Source organism: Pieris rapae, chromosome 18 (genome assembly GCF_905147795.1).
Source record: "Pieris rapae chromosome 18, ilPieRapa1.1, whole genome shotgun sequence".
Classification (NCBI taxonomy): Eukaryota; Metazoa; Arthropoda; class Insecta; order Lepidoptera; family Pieridae; genus Pieris; species Pieris rapae.
Window position 1 is genome coordinate 6,800,407 of NC_059526.1, and position 20,294 is coordinate 6,820,700.

Genomic DNA, 20,294 nt, shown 5'->3' on the forward strand with positions numbered 1-20,294 from the left:
CCCTAGTTCACTGTAATTAATTTATAGTGTATTTTTCTTGTTAGTATTTATTAGGCTATTTATTTGATCCCAACGTATTCACGCGCCGAGTGTACCGCCTTATTCATACGCAATATATATGTGTTATTGTACTCTGAAATATTTCGTCTGTTAAATTGTGTTTTGGCTGCGATATAAAAATACATAATTATTATAGTTAGGTTTTAGCTTTTAGTTAGTTAGTTATGTGTGTATGCCTAAAGTATCTGAAAGCAATTTTTATCATAGCAATTGAAACTATTGAAAATACTACAAATTCTTTGTCAATATAATTCTAATTTGTATTATGTATATAATGATGAATTACTTAATCGCTTTTTAATACCGACACCTAACAATCAGTGAAATATCCAGTATTTATAATTTTCTTAACCTACGTACAGCTGGTACAGTACCAGAACAAATGGGGGGGGGGATACGGAGAGTCGATCGCGTGATTGGTTAATCAGTTGACGTGTTTGTCCCTTTTCTTAGTTGTATTCGATACTTATTCGTTGAGCGAGGAGAACACCAGCTCTGGATCACCGATACTATCTACGAAATGCCATGCCATAATAACATGGGCTTTTTTATCTTTTTTGTTTTTATAGAACAGGGGGCAAACGGGCAGGAGGCTCACCTGATGTTAAGTGATACTTCCGCCCATGGACACTCTCAATGCCAGAGGGCTCGCGAGTGCGGTGCCGGCCTTTTAAGAATTGGTACGCTCTTGAAGGACCCTAAGTCGAATTGGTGCGGAAATACTTCAGTCGGCAGCATTTAATTCTCCAAATTAAATGTCCAATCGTGCGAAATAATTATAAAGAAAGATCGTAAGTATATTTGTAAAAAAATTAAAAACGGATGGATTTAAAACATTCTTTCACCAATGCTATGTCTGAATAACATAGACTATTTTTATTTCGAAACAGTTAATCACCAATTGGTACAAATTTCACAAACGTGTTTATCAAAGGGCAGTTATCATGCAATTCAATTTACACTTAACCAGAGATTTGACACTTACTGGACGTAAGTGTTAGTAATGGTTAGCAATATGCATGTGTTGCAATAGAACCTTCAATTAAGGGTTGTGTAGGCAGCTAAAATAGCTGCTCCTCAATTTTCGTTTCCCATAAATATAATTTTCCAGCTTTTAAGGCTGAGGAGACATATACATGTATTTTCTTTACATCACTGGGATTATAGATAACTATTTAAGATATACCATGCATCATCGAATGACAAGGTAATATACAAAATACAAATTTCCACAACTGAGAGTTTTTAAGCAATTTTTGCCATGTACTACCAATTCTTAAAAGGACCAGTGTATAAAAACAAAAAAAGCGAAGAAATCATTTATTTGACTAATGCGAGATGTTTTTACTTTAGTAGTTTTGGTAGTTCAAATTTTATAATGTTTTGTTTTATTAAGTGTATGCAAATTCATATAATTACGACGTTATATGCATATAAGTTTATTGATAGTTTTATTGATAGTTGATTGGCTTAGTAGCTTCAGCGTGTGACTTTCGTCTCTGAGGTCGTAGGTTCGATGCCTGGTGGTGCACTAATGAACTTGCCGAAACCGGCCTGTCTTAGATCAAAAACAGATCAGAAATCTGAGGTCCAGGCCTAAAAAGGTTGTAGCGCTACTGATTTATTTATTATTAAGTTTATAATAAGTGAAACATTACAGTCGTCTATTACCTAGACCAGTCTAAGCACTGGCTTAGATCGAGAAGTTGTATACATTTCTAGCTGTCAGAATAACTTTGTTAGCGCCATTCAGGATTTGACGTTCGTATGTTACCGCCGCTGCCACAGGCTAAGCTACGGAACTTCAAGAAAATCGTTGGATTTTAAAAATCCTAGTTTTTGTAAATAAAAACGGAAATTATCAGAAACGGTGTTAATTAAAAAAGTTTCAAAAAGTTCTTCGGATTCAAACGTCACTAAGTACTTTAAAATTACTGAACTCCCAAAAATACGTGTCAACCCTAATTTGTTCCAACTTTTACTGAGTAGGGATGTCTCTGGTACTGTGAATATTTATAAATTACGCCAACACGAGAAAAGCCATACAATTTACGTAATAAGCGAATGTCTTAGCCGAAAGGGTAAAACGGGTTATTGGTGTAATGTTTTGACTATAATATTTTGTGAAATTTATTTTCAACGTAACTGTAATGTGTTTTAGAATAGATAGATTGTATTGTTTAAATGATGCCTGTTAAAAGATGTTAATTCCTTATGCCTAAAATGTTATATACGTATAAATACTTTATTAGTAATATAATATCTTAATCAACACATTTCTTTATCTTAGCATTCCATGGACTTGCACATATTTTAAAATAAAATCCAGTACCTACATTTGGAAATGATAACTATCTGGCTAATATTATTCGCTCCAAATCTGCAATATCTACATGCTTTAAAATTTTAAGATCTCAGGGGAAACTATTTTTACTAAAAGAATGACAGTTAAACACCTCAACGCTGAATTAACAGTTAAAAAACATTGAAAAACTTTGTCATACGTCTTTTAAAGTTCAGAGGCGTTTATCGTTCGTTTACGTATGGACGTATACATCACATTGATTAGCACATCTCTATTTCACTCAGGTCGACCCTTAAAATTAAGGCTCCGGCTATCCCGCATTACACGAGATATTGTCCCCGTCCCAAATAATTTCTTAATCAACTCACCTTTGTTCGTGCTAATCGCGTAATTTGGTATTCTATTTGGGGACAAACGGAATAACAAAAAACATTAAGAAGCTAACATTAATGTGTATTAAAAAAGCAATGCAGTAATTATTTGAGAGATTACGTAGTAGATATGGTATATGCATACTAGACTGATTCAAAATATATTTTTTTGGAGTAAATATATCTTTTTTTTTGAATCAGTCTAATGCATACATCTAGTTTTTGACACAAACGCATTATTTTCTAACGTGGAGCCCACGCCCCACACTGGAGCCAACGAAATCGGCTGGTTTTACATTAAATTAATATAGATAAACTTTATTAACATTTTTGGAATTTCAGTTTTTCAGTAAATGTTTTGTACATCTACTTACCTATAGACTAAGGCACACAAAATTTTGGCTCTAAGCCTATAATTTTCTTAAAAGAGCTTCTCGTAAGTCAGCTTTTGTTACATCCTCTGAGACACGTCAAAACATTTTAAAAGAACAAAATTTATAAGTAATCATAACAATGAAATATACAGCATTTATTTTTCGTATCCTACATAGTAATAATAATAATTTAAAATGAATATAAGAAATAAACTTAAAAATTTGATCAATGTGGCATTGTACCTTTAACAACATTTAAGCTGCGATACTTATTTCTTGAGCGAAAAAAGCACCAGGTGTGAGGTCACCGGTACTATCTACCAGACGCCGACTGAAATCTTTAACATATGTGCACTTGAATCCCAATACCCAAAAATATCTTCTCTAAAGGGAACAAATTCGAAGTTGGAGGAAAACTTGTCTATTTGAGTCGCTTATTATTTTCCGCCTGTTCTGCAGTCTTATCCGAGGGAGGGGAGACGGGGCTAAAGTGTCTATACAAGTAGCATTACATACCATAGCCACTCCGATCTTCCAAGGTAAATAAATACTAAACAATTAGAAATACTATGTATCTCCTTTAAAATACTTGAATACAGAATATTTGATCATATAGAAAAATCTAGCTACCGTTTGTGTCCTTCAAACGGTTTGACCGATCTTTTGTGTGTATCTTCTGCAGAGAAGTGGTAATCAATTTTTGTACTCCTAAGTGACAAAAAAAATTCAACCCATCCTGGTTTGATTTTTTTTTAATTTTTGCGGATATTTTATGACCTTTTTTCGTAATACTACACTCCATATTTCGATCGATATAGAGGAGTAGAGTAAATAATAATACAATAATACAATACTCATAGATATCTATATATATTTTTATCATCAAAAATATTTTTTAAAGCGCAAAATGTCTCCGTGTATCAGTTAAACCTTTTATAAATCAGTGTTACGTTTCCTTAAGTACACTTGCTAAGGACTTCATTGTTATTTCTTCCTAAGCTTTCATAAACTCTACAAGCGATGGTTATAGTGAGTAGGGTTTTAAGAGGCTCTCAGCTATTTCGGTCCATCTTTAGTCTTTGTTAGTGTACAATTGTCACTGTCATGCTTGACTGATACAGATTGTATTAACAGATATTTCTTTTCAACAAATATTTTTTCTTTTAGTTATTTATTTATTACGCATTAGATATTTATTATTACTAAGGTCACATATTGGACTTGTAGGTCATGTTCTCAGCATTTAAAATCTCTATCTCAAGGCGGCCTTGTGTTAAAAATTAGTATACAAAATCTGTTTAAATAAAGGCTTGAATAGCTTACAGTCCTTGACCGACTTAACTAACTAACAATACGCACTTTCTTAATAATTCTCAAGAGAAAAGATAAAAATAATTTCAAGAATACTCTTGCAAATGATAAAATGGGTTTAAATAATTACGCTAAATCCTAGCAGAGCTGAAGTGAATTTAAGTCCGCATTTTAAAAGATCTCTTTGGAAAAGGTAAATTTGTGCAAACTCTATCATTTAAACAAAATTGTGTTTTGTAAAGATCTTTGGTTCTTATTTGGTGAATAATTATATTATATTAATACTTTTTGACACATTTTACCAATATTATGCTAGAAAAGGAAAAAATTAACACGTTTATGTAGTATTATTTTTTAGAGGTTTGATTTATTTTGCTGACAAGAGGAAGAAGGGGGGGGGGAATAAATGACAGTAAATCTGCTTACGTGATACTTCAACGGCCTCCGAGTCGTACTCGGTAAAAAGACATACCTAGTCTTAGGAGTATAAATACAAAAACTAGATATAAAGACTAATTCCACGAGTATTTAAATGTGCCCAATTAGTAAAGCTTTTTATTAAATATATGCATTTAACAGTCGATTAAAAAGGTCACGTGCTAAAAGCTATGAAATTGAACAATAAAATTACGGTATATATAAGTGGCGGTTTCATTGTGCTATAATCCGGAGTAAAGGGAAAGTTTAAGCGAATTCAAAGCACTTCGGGACTGGTCGAGTTAACACCTTTTGTATGGCCTGTTAAGAAAGTTTGAATTATACAGCTTTCAGCACCCTCTTTTAAATTGGCCTAATATTTAAGTGAATATATCTTGTTGTTCGACAGGTCTGTACTAAATATTAACAATATGGGGTCTCGAAGTTTCAGACTTCGTTTCGTTGTATAAACAACGTATAATCAGACTTATACAACTAGCTTAACACAATAAACCACAAGTTAATTCAATACGATGCTATAAACAAAAATAAAGTGGATTATAAAGTTTAGAACCAGTGTCGTCTAACCTATTGAATTTTATATAAAACTAGCGGACCTGACAGACGTTGTCCTGTCTACACGTCTTTAATTTGAAAATTTCAAACTTTTTTTAATAAGCTAAAACATTCTGGACCATTTTGATGAAAATTACAATTCAAATGTTATGACAATATCTAACGATCCAGCCCATGGTCTACAATAACACAATGATAACAAAACTTTTTTTTAATTTGATCGCAGCGCTAACTGTCGGGACAGACTAAAATTCGAATATTATTTAAAATTTGACACTGCGATGGTAGCGCCGTCTGTCGGATCCAATGTAAAACATTCCAAAATCAACAACTACTAATAAATTGAAAATTAATTAAAAAAACATTGTCCAGCGGACAAAATTGTGAATCTAAACCATTCCCAGATCCCCTTGAACACAAAAATTTCGTCTAAATCGGTCCAGTCGTTTAGGAGGAGTTCAGTCACATACACACGCACACAAGAAATATATATATTAAGATTAGCAGACACGGCCAAGCGTTGCTGTGGCTAAGTATTTTGTTATATTACATAGTAGTAAACTATTCAAGGGAAACGGTAGGAGAACTTATGTGAAAGGATGATAGCTTATGTGAAACCTTGGTACTTTTAACACACGAAGATATAAACGCGACTATAATTAAAGATCTAAGCTATCCTATCTCTAATATTGGACCAGACTGCTCACGGTGTGCCAATTTAATTATTATATTTTAATTTTAAAATCGGTTAAGTAGTTTAGGAGTCCATCGCGGACCAACATCGTGACAAGAGATTTATATATATTAAGATAACCTATTGAATTTTATATAAAATCTAGTTTATAAATGCAGAGCGCAGAATCTCATCCAAGTCGAAAGCATCGCAAGTGCGTATCAGGCCTTTTAAGAACACATACCCTCTCACAAACACGCATACAATAAACACAAACACTAATGTTATTTTTTACTAGGGTTGGCCGTTCATCGTTATTATTTGTTAATTATTACACAGGTTTTAAAAAAATCAAAATAGCTGTCGGCTACCTTAACAAGAATAAATAAATATCTTAATATATATATTTCTTGTGTGCGTGTGTATGTGACTGAACTCCTCCTAAACGACTGGACCGATTTAGACGAAATTTTTTGTGTGTGTTCAAGGGGATCTGGCAATGGTTCAGATTCACAATTTTGTCCGCTGGACAATGTTTTTTTAATTAATTTTCAATTTATTAGTTGTTGTTGATTTTGGAATGTTTTACATTGGATCCGACAGACGGCGCTACCATCGCAGTGTCAAATTTTAAATAATATTCGAATTTTAATTTTAGTCTGTCCCGAAATTTAAAAAAAGTTTTGTTATCATTGTGTTATATCGTGTGTGACCATGTGCTGGATCGTTAGATATTGTCATAACATTTGAATAATAATTTTCATCAAAATGGCTTATTAAAAATTGAAATTTTGAAATTAAAGACGTGTAGACAGGACAACGTCTGTCGGATCCCCTAGTATATATATATATAAATGAAAATCCTATTTGCAATTCCAGAAAGACGGTTAATACAGAATGCCACCGATATCTTGGCCGGGTTAAAAATTAACCGTATTTCATAAAGGCAAGTGTAATTGGAAACCTGTGACCATAAGCCGGCCCCGGTTAGCTGGCTCGTTATTAATATAACTAACTTAACGCGAAGCCTCTTGACACAGCTAAGCCTCTTAAACGTAACTATTTTTCAACCGCAAGAAATTTCCACTTTATTGAATTTACTCTTCAATGTGAATTGTTGATAGTTTTCTTTTAACATCGAAGTATTTCCCAAATTATTTAAAGTGTATTTGTAAATGATTTATTGCAAAAAAATAAACATAGAGCAGGTATGGAAATTTATCATCAATGCACACACAGCCACATTAACTTAGGAATTACTTAGTTAAATGTATTTAATTTCGTAAATGTTTGTACTCTTTATTATGTATTCCATCTTTGGGTATATATTTACTTACTATAATTGTTTTTTGGTAGATATATTATTAATGTTAGCTGTAGTAAATATCGTATCCTAAAAACTCGCCATTAGCTTTTGAAACTATATTTTGGTTTCATTCACGTTTTTCGAGTTTTTTGATAACAATGATAATTTATTTGCAAGAATATGGTCCCAAAATGTTATGATATGTCTTTAGTTCGCATATTGTGCCACACATGATGCAGGTGCAAATTGGTCTTTGATTCACAGGAAATAAAAGGTTAAACTGATAAAAACACGAATAGGTAGCAATTTTTATCAAGATTTTACATGTTCGGATTTGGCCCATTTTTATTTGCTGTGAAGCAATTTAGCCGTCATACAATGTTTTAAGTATAAAGATGGTTTAATTAAAATACTGTTACCATCCGAAATGAAAAAAAGAGAAGCAAAAAACTTGCCTCGAAATCACTTAAAACGGCTCAAAGTTTACAAAAAGTTCAAGCTAAGATATTCAAGTTCCAACAAGTTTTTTAATCAATACTTCAATGTAATTAATCTTCTTAACATTTCAGCATTGAAACTATTTTATTTAGGTAGGAAACACTGTTACATAATCTTTACTTTCTCATAGAGAATGTAATGAAGAATGAGGCGTTTCTTTTTTTATGTCGTAAATTAAGTACAACAAAAACAATACAACTCAACATTAACAAACTGGAAAAAATTGTATTCAGTGTAGTCAGTAGCAGAGATGTCGTTAAATCAAGCAAAAACGTGTTTTATTGTAAGTTTAGACTGAAAATCTAAATGAAAATTAAAAGTACGGCAACGCACTTGCGAGTATTTGGCAATGTGAGTGCCCATGGGTGGCGATAGCACTTAATATCAGATGAGCCTTATGCCCGTTTGCTTCCTATTACATAAAAAAAGTACCAACTCAGTGCTCATTTGTATTAATCATTAATTTGGCACATTTTCACAAACGTAATTTGACATAACACATACATGAAACAAAAACATATGAAGCATTACTATTTTTATTCCAAGTAAGCTTCAGTGGGTCCTTGTGAATCCAAATCGAAAGAGGAAGCGATAGTTTCGTTTAATTGTAATTGGTCAAGCTTGAGTCGCGTGTCCATAGACTACAGATGCTATTCACCAATAACAAACAAAACACGACGTACCGTCTTTTGTTTTTGAAGTTAAACTCCTAACGCGTAATCCGTACCTATAGTACATACATGTACCTACTACACACACGTTAAGTGTGTACTTATATGTATGTAACGACTTTGATAATGTACTCTATTTGGCACATTTAACAATTCTACAGACGCCTTAACAATTATTTATTTGTAATGTTATGTATTCTGAGATTTAGTTCCTAGAAGCTAGTAATAATATAATTTTAATAGGCAGGTATACAGACCTAGCCAAGTTTGAACAATTCGTAAGGCTGTTGAATTCTGCAACTTGACTAAACAGCCACCTGAGGCGAAATTCTGTTTCAAGAGTTTCATGTAAACGAGAATACAGTGTTTAATTATAAAGTTAAATTTATAGTTAAGAGAGCATTTTCGCTAGAGGAGACTTTTTTACATAAAACAGAAAAAATTGGAATGACTAAACCTTTGGAGAGTACAAAGAAATATGTATTCAATAGCATGACTTACTATTGGCAAGGGTTTTGAATAATTGTCATTGTCTTTGACATAGACCTTTTATTTCATCGTACGAGTATGTTAATTCATTGACAATAGACAATGACAAAAAGTCTGGGCTCTAACTTCATGGTTTTATTTCTGCCAAACTGTCTTCTTTATTGTATATCTATACCGTTACGCTGTCATATTTCTATATTCATTTTGTTTCTGTAAAACCGTATCTATAACTGGGAATACATTCAATACTCCAACTTTTGAACATTTTATTCTGTTTTACAATAGAGACCAAATCAGAGCTACAGTTAACGAAAACTACTCAACTCAAACTCAAAATAACTTTGTTCATGGAATCCAATTAAACTTATGAACGTCAATAGAAAAGATGTTAAATTATTTCTAAATTTATATTTACTACCAGTTCAAATCAAGGCCGTAGTTCGGGTTCGTTCGGTCCTTCAAAGGCCGCAAACAAATTGCGGGTAGCAAACAGCCCATTGCAACTGTCCATACGGCACATACGGTATAAGACGCTGACTATATTTTACATAAATAAAAATTAATAAAAATTACACACGTAAACACTACCAAAAGCCTCGTTAAATCTGTGCTACTTTAATCTCATTAAGTACCCTCATATATTCTCGTAATGATACAAATTGGATCTAGAAAATAACGACTTAAAACTCTGCAATGCAACAAAATTAAAGCTAAAGTTTTGAAATTAGTAGCAATTTTGTCGACTTTACATCGTCTCAACAAGGAATTAATGCAAATGGAAGTGGCTACGAGCTTAGTACAATGGTACTGGAAAGACGAACACGAAAATTCTACGCTACCTACTCAAATTCCACATTCAAATGAAAATGATTTTCGGATACATTGTTATCTTTTGTTTCATCTTTTACCTAAAACACAACTCTTATTTATATTCATTAATCGATAATTTATCTATTATATGTACGCTGTGAATCCTATCAAATCAAATAGTATAGAGTGAAATAAAAGCAGTATCACCACCACCAATGGACATCCTATCAAAGTGTCCATGGATGCTTCAAGGTGGGTAGTGGTACGCTCTTCGCTTTAACCGCCCTAAGTAAAACAATGGTGCGAAAGAAGTGTCTTGAAAATCTGTCGTGGAAAGCCAAACTTTAAAGCATTCATTAAAAATTCTGTCCTTCTACCACTATGTATTGTACTACTTAATCACTCCAAAATCTATTTATTACATTCCCACTTTAAGTAAATAAATCATAACACAAGTAAGATATATTTGTTTTAATTATATTCTATATTAATATTTAACATTTTTACGGAGTAAATAATTATCGCTATGAGCAGGTTTCGTACGTACAGGTTAAAACCTAACAAAATATTGTTGTTTCATTAGTACTAAGGTTAATGACTTTTGTACACGCTTCACTAAAGCAGAATTAACAAGTCTAAATATAAGTGCCGCTTTAATCTCTTGGGTCAGATGTCTCCTTTGCTAATTGCTTCATACGCAAGTATTCTGTTAATAATAATAAAAATCGCAGGTCCAGCTTAGACGTCTGCATTTTTTATATAGAATTGGACAGACATGTGGCCACAATGCAGACCAATGTGGCCTGTTGGAGGTCACGCCTGTTCAGATGCCTATTCAACCACCGTCTTAATGGACCTATTTAATGTCTAGGAATGATGGGAGGAAAAATGTTTCACTTTACAAGAAATGAACGTAATCTTTCAGTGAAATTCCAGCCTGCGATTTTTGAAACGGGAGACGGAATCAGAATGTGTATGACTCATTTTATAGATTAGTAATGAAGACTTTCTCTATGACCGGTGTCCTCACGATATTTTCTTAAAAACATCAGATAGATCATGGATGAGAGTTACAGACTTCACCAGTCCATTATGTGTATATAGGTAAATATTTCCGTCTGTTGTGTTCATTATTCTCCCGGCCTATCGTCAGGAACTACACTGTACGCTTGCATTGAATAAATCAACAGCTTGGCTTCCAATCGATATTTTGATTTTCTTTATTTAATCAATGCGCTGCAATCCTACTTAGGATAATGGATTCTTGATTTTTTTTCTAATTTTGTAGACAAGACAGTTGTGTCTGTCAATTGTCGTAGATGTTTAGGTCTAATAAATCTATACCTGAAGCGAAGTTTTACTTGAGAAAAATATATACAATGAATAAAATAAAAACAATATAATAAGGCATCTTTTTATTTATGTAACTAATCATAACAATACACCCAAGAGTCTATTTCAAAGGGAACAAAATTGAAGTTCGTATTTAAATCGTTTATTATTTTCCTGTTTCGTTGTTTATTTTTTTAAGACTGCGGCCGCCCCAGCATTTTTGCTTGTTCGAGGTATGTAGCATCCCATACCAATGCGCATCCCATCTTTCAAGGGATCAAGGTCATTCCATCAGGCCGCTTGTATATGCCATCGTATATAATGTCATTGAGTGCGGCGTGGCGAGAAAAATGACCACTCTTTTGACAGTGGTATGGTATCCAAGAATACTTACTTCGAAGGACACAAAGTATATATATACTTCCAACAAGTTATAGCCACAAGTGGAGGCTGATGGCAATGCCAAGTGCTTCAGGGTCCAAAAGTGTGCCAGTGTTTGGCGACGGAAGCATTATATGCCATTATTTTGTAAAGATTTAATTTTATATGGAAAAAATAATTCGTCTACCAATCTAAATTGCCATACCTCCTTGTGACAAAGGACAAAAAAAATGTTAAACTATTAATACCTAAGATTTCACGTGGAACATGGTGTAAAGATTGCAGAAACAAACATTTTATAAAACAAAAACTCGGCAATTAAAAACAGTGGCGGAGAGTCTATCGCCATTTCTTTTTCATTCTACGCCCTTGATTTGGGAGTTATGTAAAATTAGAAGCACTTAACATGTATTCCATTTTGACGTTCATAAGTGTACATTGTGTACCATAATGAATAAATGATTTTATTCTATTACGCTAATATAAGTTTATGAGCGGCAGTAAGCTCTTTAATCTAAGTGAAAGCTATCTTGAAATTTAGGGTCGTAAAAAGGTAATCCTACGCTTTGCATACAAGACGAAAGCTAAAAATAAGATTCAATCTAAAATATCAAGAATTAAATTAGATAGATATAGAGAAACTAATTCAATTTCCGGCCTATCGAGAGCTTCAATTCCACGTCCTAATGAAACACATTAATAACGCGTTCTTTGCTTTTTATAAATGGAATTTATATCGCCATCTTCTGTTTTGATTTGGCGATCTTGTGTCACCAGAGCTAGTGCTCCTCGCTCAACGAAGTACTAGTAAGAGTAGAAAGTATTGCAATACAGCGAGGAAATGCTGCCAGCGTTAAAAGTACACTACCACAGCTACCAATCTATTTATATTTGTTTTAAATTTTAAGTTACTGTTTTTATTATTACTGCATAGTATGTATATTTAAAATAACAATAACCTACATAGGTTAAGAAAATGGTATATACATAATATATTTGTGTTGGAAATAAAATATATTTCAACAACAAAGTGTATGAACAAAAACACAATTAGTTATGGCTTTAGAGGTGATTCTCTCTGTCTTCTAATATCGACAATCAAAATATATCCTTATTTATATAAGTACACTTATTAACGTCAAGGGCGTAGAGCGGTCAAGAATAACTGGCAAGTAGAACTGGCAAGAAAAACTGGCAAGAAACTTTCTTTGTAGTTTGATAACGGTGCTTTTCTTTCATCTTATGTCACTGCTTAGTCATGAACATTTTAGTAGTGTGAAGGTAGATACAATGTTCCAGTATTTTAAAAATATGTCTATTCATTCACTCTAATCGACTGCACGAGAACAAAGTATTATCCGGTCTGTATGTAAACGGTCTACTTCTAAATGACTAAACGATTCATTTCGAGCTCAGCTGCAAGTGTTTGTATAATAGAACCAATAAGAGATAAGAAATTAATTTTATTTGATTTATGCAAAATAAATATTAAACAAAAGTCAAGTAAAGTTTTACGTTACCAAATTCAATCACACCTATATTCCCATTTAACGGTATATTGACACAAAATATGTTTGAGAGCGCGCTTAAAGCTCGATATTTCAATAGATGCTATAAGCCCCCGATTTACATGCAATAAAGCTTAACGTATATTGGAAATCCATTTTTGCTTCGCAATGACTACTATATTCTACTAGACACGCTGTTAAAAATTATGGAGATTTTTAATGACTGTTTTGGCCTTTAAAAATTGCATATAAAATTACTATTTTTGCACGTAGGTAAGGCGGTTAGATAGCTTTTTTAATTCGATTTGCTGTCATACATTAATTTCTTTGTTAAAGAAGATAAGGATCTCTCTATCGTATGCGCTAAGATATTTACAATTGTACCTTGAACACGAATTATTTGCGAAACAATACATACATGAAGACATAGACAATTTCAGCTTATAATAATGATAAAACTTTGCTTTTAATTTCTTTTATTATTATTTATTAATTAAGATGTCATGTGGAACATGATGTAATGGTTGCAGCTCCTTACAAACGTTGTGTAAAAGAAAAAACTTGACAATTAAAAATAGGGGCGGAGAGTTTATTGTCCGGTTTTTCTCTTTCGTTCTACGCCCTTGATTGAGTTCTCAAAACTGGCAGTAAATGTAAAATTAGAAGCATTCAAGGTATATTTCTTTTTGACTGTGTAAATGTGTTACCTACATGAATACATGATTTTTGACTTGACTTGATTTTATTAAGAAAAATGTTATAGTGGTAAAATCTAAAGTTCGCACATTCTGCCATACTTAATGGCGTGCCAAAAAAAAATTTGTACCAAATTGTATATTTGGTACAAATTTGCTTTTGACTTTGATTTTATATAGCAGTATTAAATTTCTTTTAACTATTAAGTTATAGTGTGTTATATATTTATAGTTGGTTCGGAAATACTTCAGCGGGCAGCTGGTTCAACATAGTAGTTTTTTTTTCTTTAATAGTTTTTGCATCCTTTCGATGATAGGTTAAAATCTTTTGCAATACTTTTAAATAAATTGGCCGTGCTTCAACTATCGACAATATTGTTTGCAATCAAACGTGCAGTGTACAGAATCCTCATTGTACTCCAACAATGGACCGGAAGAATGCTAAGAGTGTTCTAATTTGTTCGCTTTTGTAAAGAAAATGTTTGCCTCGTTTTATTATGTCTCTTACTATAGCGGATGAAATAAAGTCAATTTATCGCATAGTTCGTCTTTTAGCAGAGTAGGTTTCAAGACGATCTAAACAGTAATAATGCCTGTTGCAATTTATAATAATAAAAATATTGTTTATTATACCTTGATATAAAGAAAACACTTTTTTAGCGGATTGAAGCTATGAGTTATTGTAAACTTACAATTATTTAAACATAATTTTGAACTTATCTGATGATTCGCGTGCTTCACAGCGTGCGTGGTAAAAGGTAAAAAGTGTTTTCTTTAAATGTGTAAAAGCTATGTTAATAAATGACTATATTATCTTGACTTGTTTAAGCTTTCACAGAATACTTGCTGTACTAAGACTTTCCATACCGGAAAATCACCTACATCATGAGCTTACCTCACATACACATACTCACTTTTACACTTCACAGAACACCGCCATAGTATTAATAGCTTAAATGTATTGAATAAATTTTTGTTTTTTCTTTTGTAAATATTATGCATTCCATCTTTGGCTATATAATTAGTATAATTGTATTTAATTAACTTTAATTTATGTTAGATGTAGAAATATGAAGTAAATGAATAAATAACTTATACTCGGTTCTTCACGGTTGCTTCTCCATGTGGAAACCGACTCACACTTTCAGCAGTACCCACTTTTCTCGGGTAGGTGTCGCTTATGTATTCTGTGAGGGCCAATTAAAAACTCTATCGACCAAACTATTTTTACTGATAAATATAAAGGTATAAGAGCTTTAAAGGGATGTAGGACAAAAGAATTACGAAAATTTATGGTATTAAATGACGTCACAGATTCACGGTACGTGATACGATCTGGGTGATGAAATTGCTACATTTTTATATAGAACTAGTTAAACATTTGCCACAATCTCACCTGATGTTAAGTGAGACTAGGCCTATCGTAGGGCCCTATCATGGAAATGCCTGTTTATCCGCCGCTTCATCAATCCTGTGAACTCTTTAGAAAATATTTAACCGTAAGGAGTTTCGCTTTACCCATATCGATGATTCAAATTAATAAACATAAAAAACATTACTTAGCGTCTGTTTCACAATGTCCGGCTAAGTTCCAACTAAGCTATTTATTACTTATTGGTAGGATAAACAGTATTTTTGCGTTTCACAACTGTCAAATAGCGCTATTCGTCATGAAACGCGAAGTATCTTATTTGGAACTTTTTTCTATCGAGTAATTTAAGTGTTGCATAGCTATTTGGTACTTTATCCATACAGAACCAGTGAACCAGGCCCTTAGATTATTAATAACTATATTTCTAATTGACAGCTCGCTCTGTACAGACAATATTCGCACGTATAATTAAATTTTAAGCATTTAATATTAGTAATAAATAATACTGATTAAATCGTCTTACACTATGGGTTAAAACCGGCATTTAATATACTCGTTGTTTAGTTAAAACCTAATTAAGTTCAGTAAGCTGGGTTAGCCGCAAGTTAACAAATAATCCTGACAATTGCGGGTTAAATCCTGTCCGACTTAGTGTTGATTTGTCTCTAAGTTTGAACACAAATGCATTACGTAAATATTCTATCGGCAGACTGCAATTGGGAGCCTTCTGGTAGTTTACAAGGGCATCAAAGTTTTGAGGTGCCTTACCTCATCTTAAAATCTTAAATTGTGGGTGGGAGTTTCTGACTTTTTTTTTATGTCTTCTTGTGTCTCAAAAGAAAGATTACATTTAGTTTGCAGGGAGTTGTGTGAAAATGTTAGTCAAATACGTCTCTGCCATGAGTTAGTGAAAATTTCTCAGGCAAATTGATCTCCAGGAGAAGTGACATAAATTGGCCTCCACGCTGTCCTGATTTAACCCCTCTGGATTTTTTCTTATGGGGTTATCTTAAATCTGAAGTCAACAGAAATAAGCCGACTTCTTTGGCGCAAAAAAAAATACCAAACTCAAACTCAAACTCAAAATATCTTTATTCATATAGGTAAACAAGTACACTTATGAACGTCAAAAAACAAATTAAATTTACATTTACAACCAGTTCGCAAGTCAAGGGCGTAGATCAGGCAAAAAGATCTGAAGTCCAGTTTAATTATAGAACAAGGGCCAACGGTTAAGTGATAAGACCCTTAATACCAGAGGGCTCGTGGCCTATAGGCCGGCGGCGCACTCGCGGGCTGGTTTATACATAGATGATATCGCAAATATGAATAATAATATAGCCCCGTAATATATGCGTAATAAACAAATGAAATTAATTTTGTTCTATCTCAACAAACAGACCACAGACTAATATTCCCGTTAGCATTTGCAGTTTAGTGAATGTGGTCGTAAAAACAAAATAATGGCCTATGACCGTCCTGCACTAATTGGTGTTATGCAATCTGTATAATGGGTATAGCGAATCAATGTTTCGGATCGACAATTTTCGATGAGATTTCAGATGTCCTTTGTCCTTTGGCTTAAGTGATTAATATAATGTCATCAAAATCCAGTTTTGGAAGTGAAACTTCGCTATCGGCGTTGAAAAAAAAATACCGTCACATTTTTCGGTTACGCGCCATGTTTTTCTTGTCCCTACCACGGTTTACTCGAAGCTATTAATAACAAACATATATAATAATGATAACAATTATAGTAATAATTATATTCCAATAAATGTAATCCTGTAATAATCTTAGTAGTAATAAGGTGAAATTTAAATTGTATTATTTGTATTCATGTCTATGTTAATAAAGGCCTTTTGTTAATCATTATTTTATTTAACTTTATTTAACCAATTTCTGTAAAGTTGCAATATAGTAGATAATTTTTCGAATAATAAGATCATAAAGAACACACACTTACGTGTGTACACTAGTACACGCACACATTTTTATTTTTATTTATTAAGATATTACATTTTAAATCTTGACTGGGATCTTGACTTTAGACATCTTATATTCAGGGGCATTGTGGTGATGAGATGTTGAAGCAAGTCGGTTCTACGTGATATGTGATTAAAAGGGATATCAGTGCCTTGAACTCACTGCTCGTTATAATTTTAGCCACGGTGTTATATTTTATAATGTTCAAAGGAATATAAATTTAATATATATTATACTGTACGATAATTATTCGTGTCTTTTGTGCTTACACTTTACTCACATGACGCCCACTAAACCCGCTAAATGGATCAATGGAGTGACGATATTTCTCCGACATATTATGTACACTGCATAACGACCCTCGCTTTAACGACAAATCCCCTAAAGTGTCGAAATGTTTCGGATTTGGTTGGTTTAGCTTGTCTCCCATACAATGATACACTAACTAGCATTATACTAACAAAAACGTCAATTGATTTATAAAAGTCAAGATTCATAAATGTGGACTTTATTTTAACGCTTTATCGTCTAACACCCGAACCCAATAATTCATCATCTCAGATTGTTTTCAATCTGCATTCTAATAACCAAACCCTACGAAGAATTTTCCTTTTTGGCGACAGACAGAATGCAATTTCTTCGCTCTTTACACTCATATTTGATAATCAATATAAACAAATAAAGTAAATAAAACCGTACAAATACTTAATATTAAAATATACATATATATGTCTATGTTTTAATACATATAATTTTTTATTTTCTTTTTAAAAACAAGTGTAAGTGAAAATCTTAAGATACAGAAGAATCCAGGGATGTCAGACTTGTCGTTATATAGTTGTATATATATTTATTTGATTTTAAGTACCATAGAGAACGGGAAAACTATAGTCTACCAACCCACAACACAGGGTTTTTCTAGTGTTGGGATTAGTATCAGAACAATTTTGATTTATATATGGTTGTATGGGCAAAGTATTATGGTTTACCTTGGCTTTCATTGAAGCCCAATAGCATGACAATGATCAGGATGCTGATTTGGAGACGGCGCCCGATGGTTCGTGCTTGCATCTCTGCTCTCTGTACCCCGGTGCTAGCCATGCCGCATCCATTCGTTGTACTTCTGTGATTGATGCATTGTCTGAAAAACACAATCATTTAGATATAGTGTTTGAATTTATTTCTTAATTTTTTTTGGTTATATAATAGGAGGCAAACGGCAGGAAGCTCATCCGATATTAAGTGATACCGCCGCTCATATACACCCACATTGTCAGAAGGTTCGCAAGGGTGTTGCCAGCCTTTTAAGAAATGGTGCGATCTTTTCTTAAACTTCAATATGGTATTTATAGATGGTGATCCCAGAGGTGGCGCGTTCCCCGCTCAACGAATAAGTCACACACTAAGGGACCAAACTTAATTTTTTCTATTAATCACTATGTAATCTTTATTATTATTAGTTATTTTATGTTAGAAACAATATTTTTTTATTCCTCACTAGTGACCTATGCTTGAAGAAATGAACATAAAACAAATTATACGCCGTATCGTCTTCGGATTATTTTAAGAAAAATAAATCGCTTATCGCTACGCTAGTTCGTAAGATAGATGATCTTGCCAAAATCTAACACATTTGGGCCCTTCCGCTTCTACGATACTTTCATTTATCACGCGTAGGCTAAATAAGGCTACATATTTGAATTTTACTGAAATAGCTATTGTTATAAGGATTTGCTTCATTAGCATACTAATAAAACAGCTATTGCAAAACCACACAGAACCATAGAGATCTTACAGGTTGTAAATTTTCAATATGTCAGTAGTGTATTCTATCGTTGAGTTCAGTTGCCCTTTGATTGGCAACTCTGACGGACGTTAGCACTGAATTATTTAACAATACAATTCAAATATCGGTGATGTTTTGTCATACCATTATTTTAGTACTTTCTGTTTGATAAAGCGAAGTTATCCTTCAAGAGAATTTAAACCTTCAACGACCGTGAATCAATGATCAAGTTTTGCTTACAAAAACATTTTACCTAATTTGATTGTGACTGTAGCGACCCAATATATGATGACCTTGAAACGCGCTTACAATAATTCCGCTTAGGATATCTTAAAATATATATTTCTTGTGTGCGTGTGTATGTGACTGAACTCCTCCTAAACGACTGGACCGATTTAGACGAAATTTTTTGTGTGTGTTCAAGGGGATCTGGGAATGGTTTAGATTCACAATTTTGTCCGCTGGACAATTTTTTTTTTAATTAATTTTCAATTTATTAGTTGTTGTTGATTTTGGAATGTTTTACATTGGATCCGACAGACGGCGCTACCATCGCAGTGTCAAATTTTAAATAATATTCGAATTTTAATTTTAGTCTGTCCCGAAGTTTAAAAAAAGTTTTGTTATCATTGTGTTATATCGTGTGTGACCATGTGCTGGATCGTTAGATATTGTCATAACATTTGAATAATAATTTTCATCAAAATGGCTTATTAAAAATTGAAATTTTGAAATTAAAGACGTGTAGACAGGACAACGTCTGTCGGATCCGCTAGTATATTATATATATAAGTTATATATTTTAACAGGGGGCTGGCCAATCATTGAATAGACTCTTTTCTTTCACTTCTTCTAGAAACTTCAAGTGATATTGTTAAAATACACGTTTAAAAGAAAATCAAACTTGCCGATTCCGCCAAAATCCCCTTCAGGACACTCTCAATCTGCCTTTTCTTGCCCCACTCTTGGCAAAACCTTTCCTCTTGTACTGTGTGCCTATTTTTCCTTTTTCCAGTTTTTGTGAACCAATTTTCCTCCACTTCCCATCTGAAAAGCTCTTTGGAAGGCGTCTCTCGTCTATTTCGAATACTCTTTGTAACGTCCTCTATCCTTGACCTTTTCCTAACGTTTTTCTCATCCGAACTCTTATCGTTATATTTATTAAATTTATCTCTATTGCTCCTTAAGAAACTTCTAATTTTATTTATTTATTTACACTTCGTTACATAATATATAAAAAAAAATATAGAAAAATTATATGACATGCAACGGGCGGCCTCATCGCTAACAAGCGATCGCTTCCCTAAAGGAAAAGGAAATAACAAAAACATTATATTTTTATTTAAATAATTTATATTAATTATATTCTATAT

The 20,294-nt window shown here is 32.9% G+C and overlaps 1 protein-coding gene across 1 annotated transcript in view; it reads right to left on the minus strand.

The window, feature by feature from the left end:
- The window catches only part of LOC110999396 (lachesin-like), a 111,013-nt gene that overhangs the window by 18,393 nt on the left and 72,326 nt on the right, over positions 1–20,294 (minus strand). The window contains exon 2 of the mRNA XM_022268425.2: positions 18,125–18,276. Coding sequence (XP_022124117.2) covers positions 18,125–18,236 — 112 coding nt within the window. The 5' untranslated portion in view covers positions 18,237–18,276. The remainder of the gene's footprint in view (positions 1–18,124; positions 18,277–20,294) is intronic.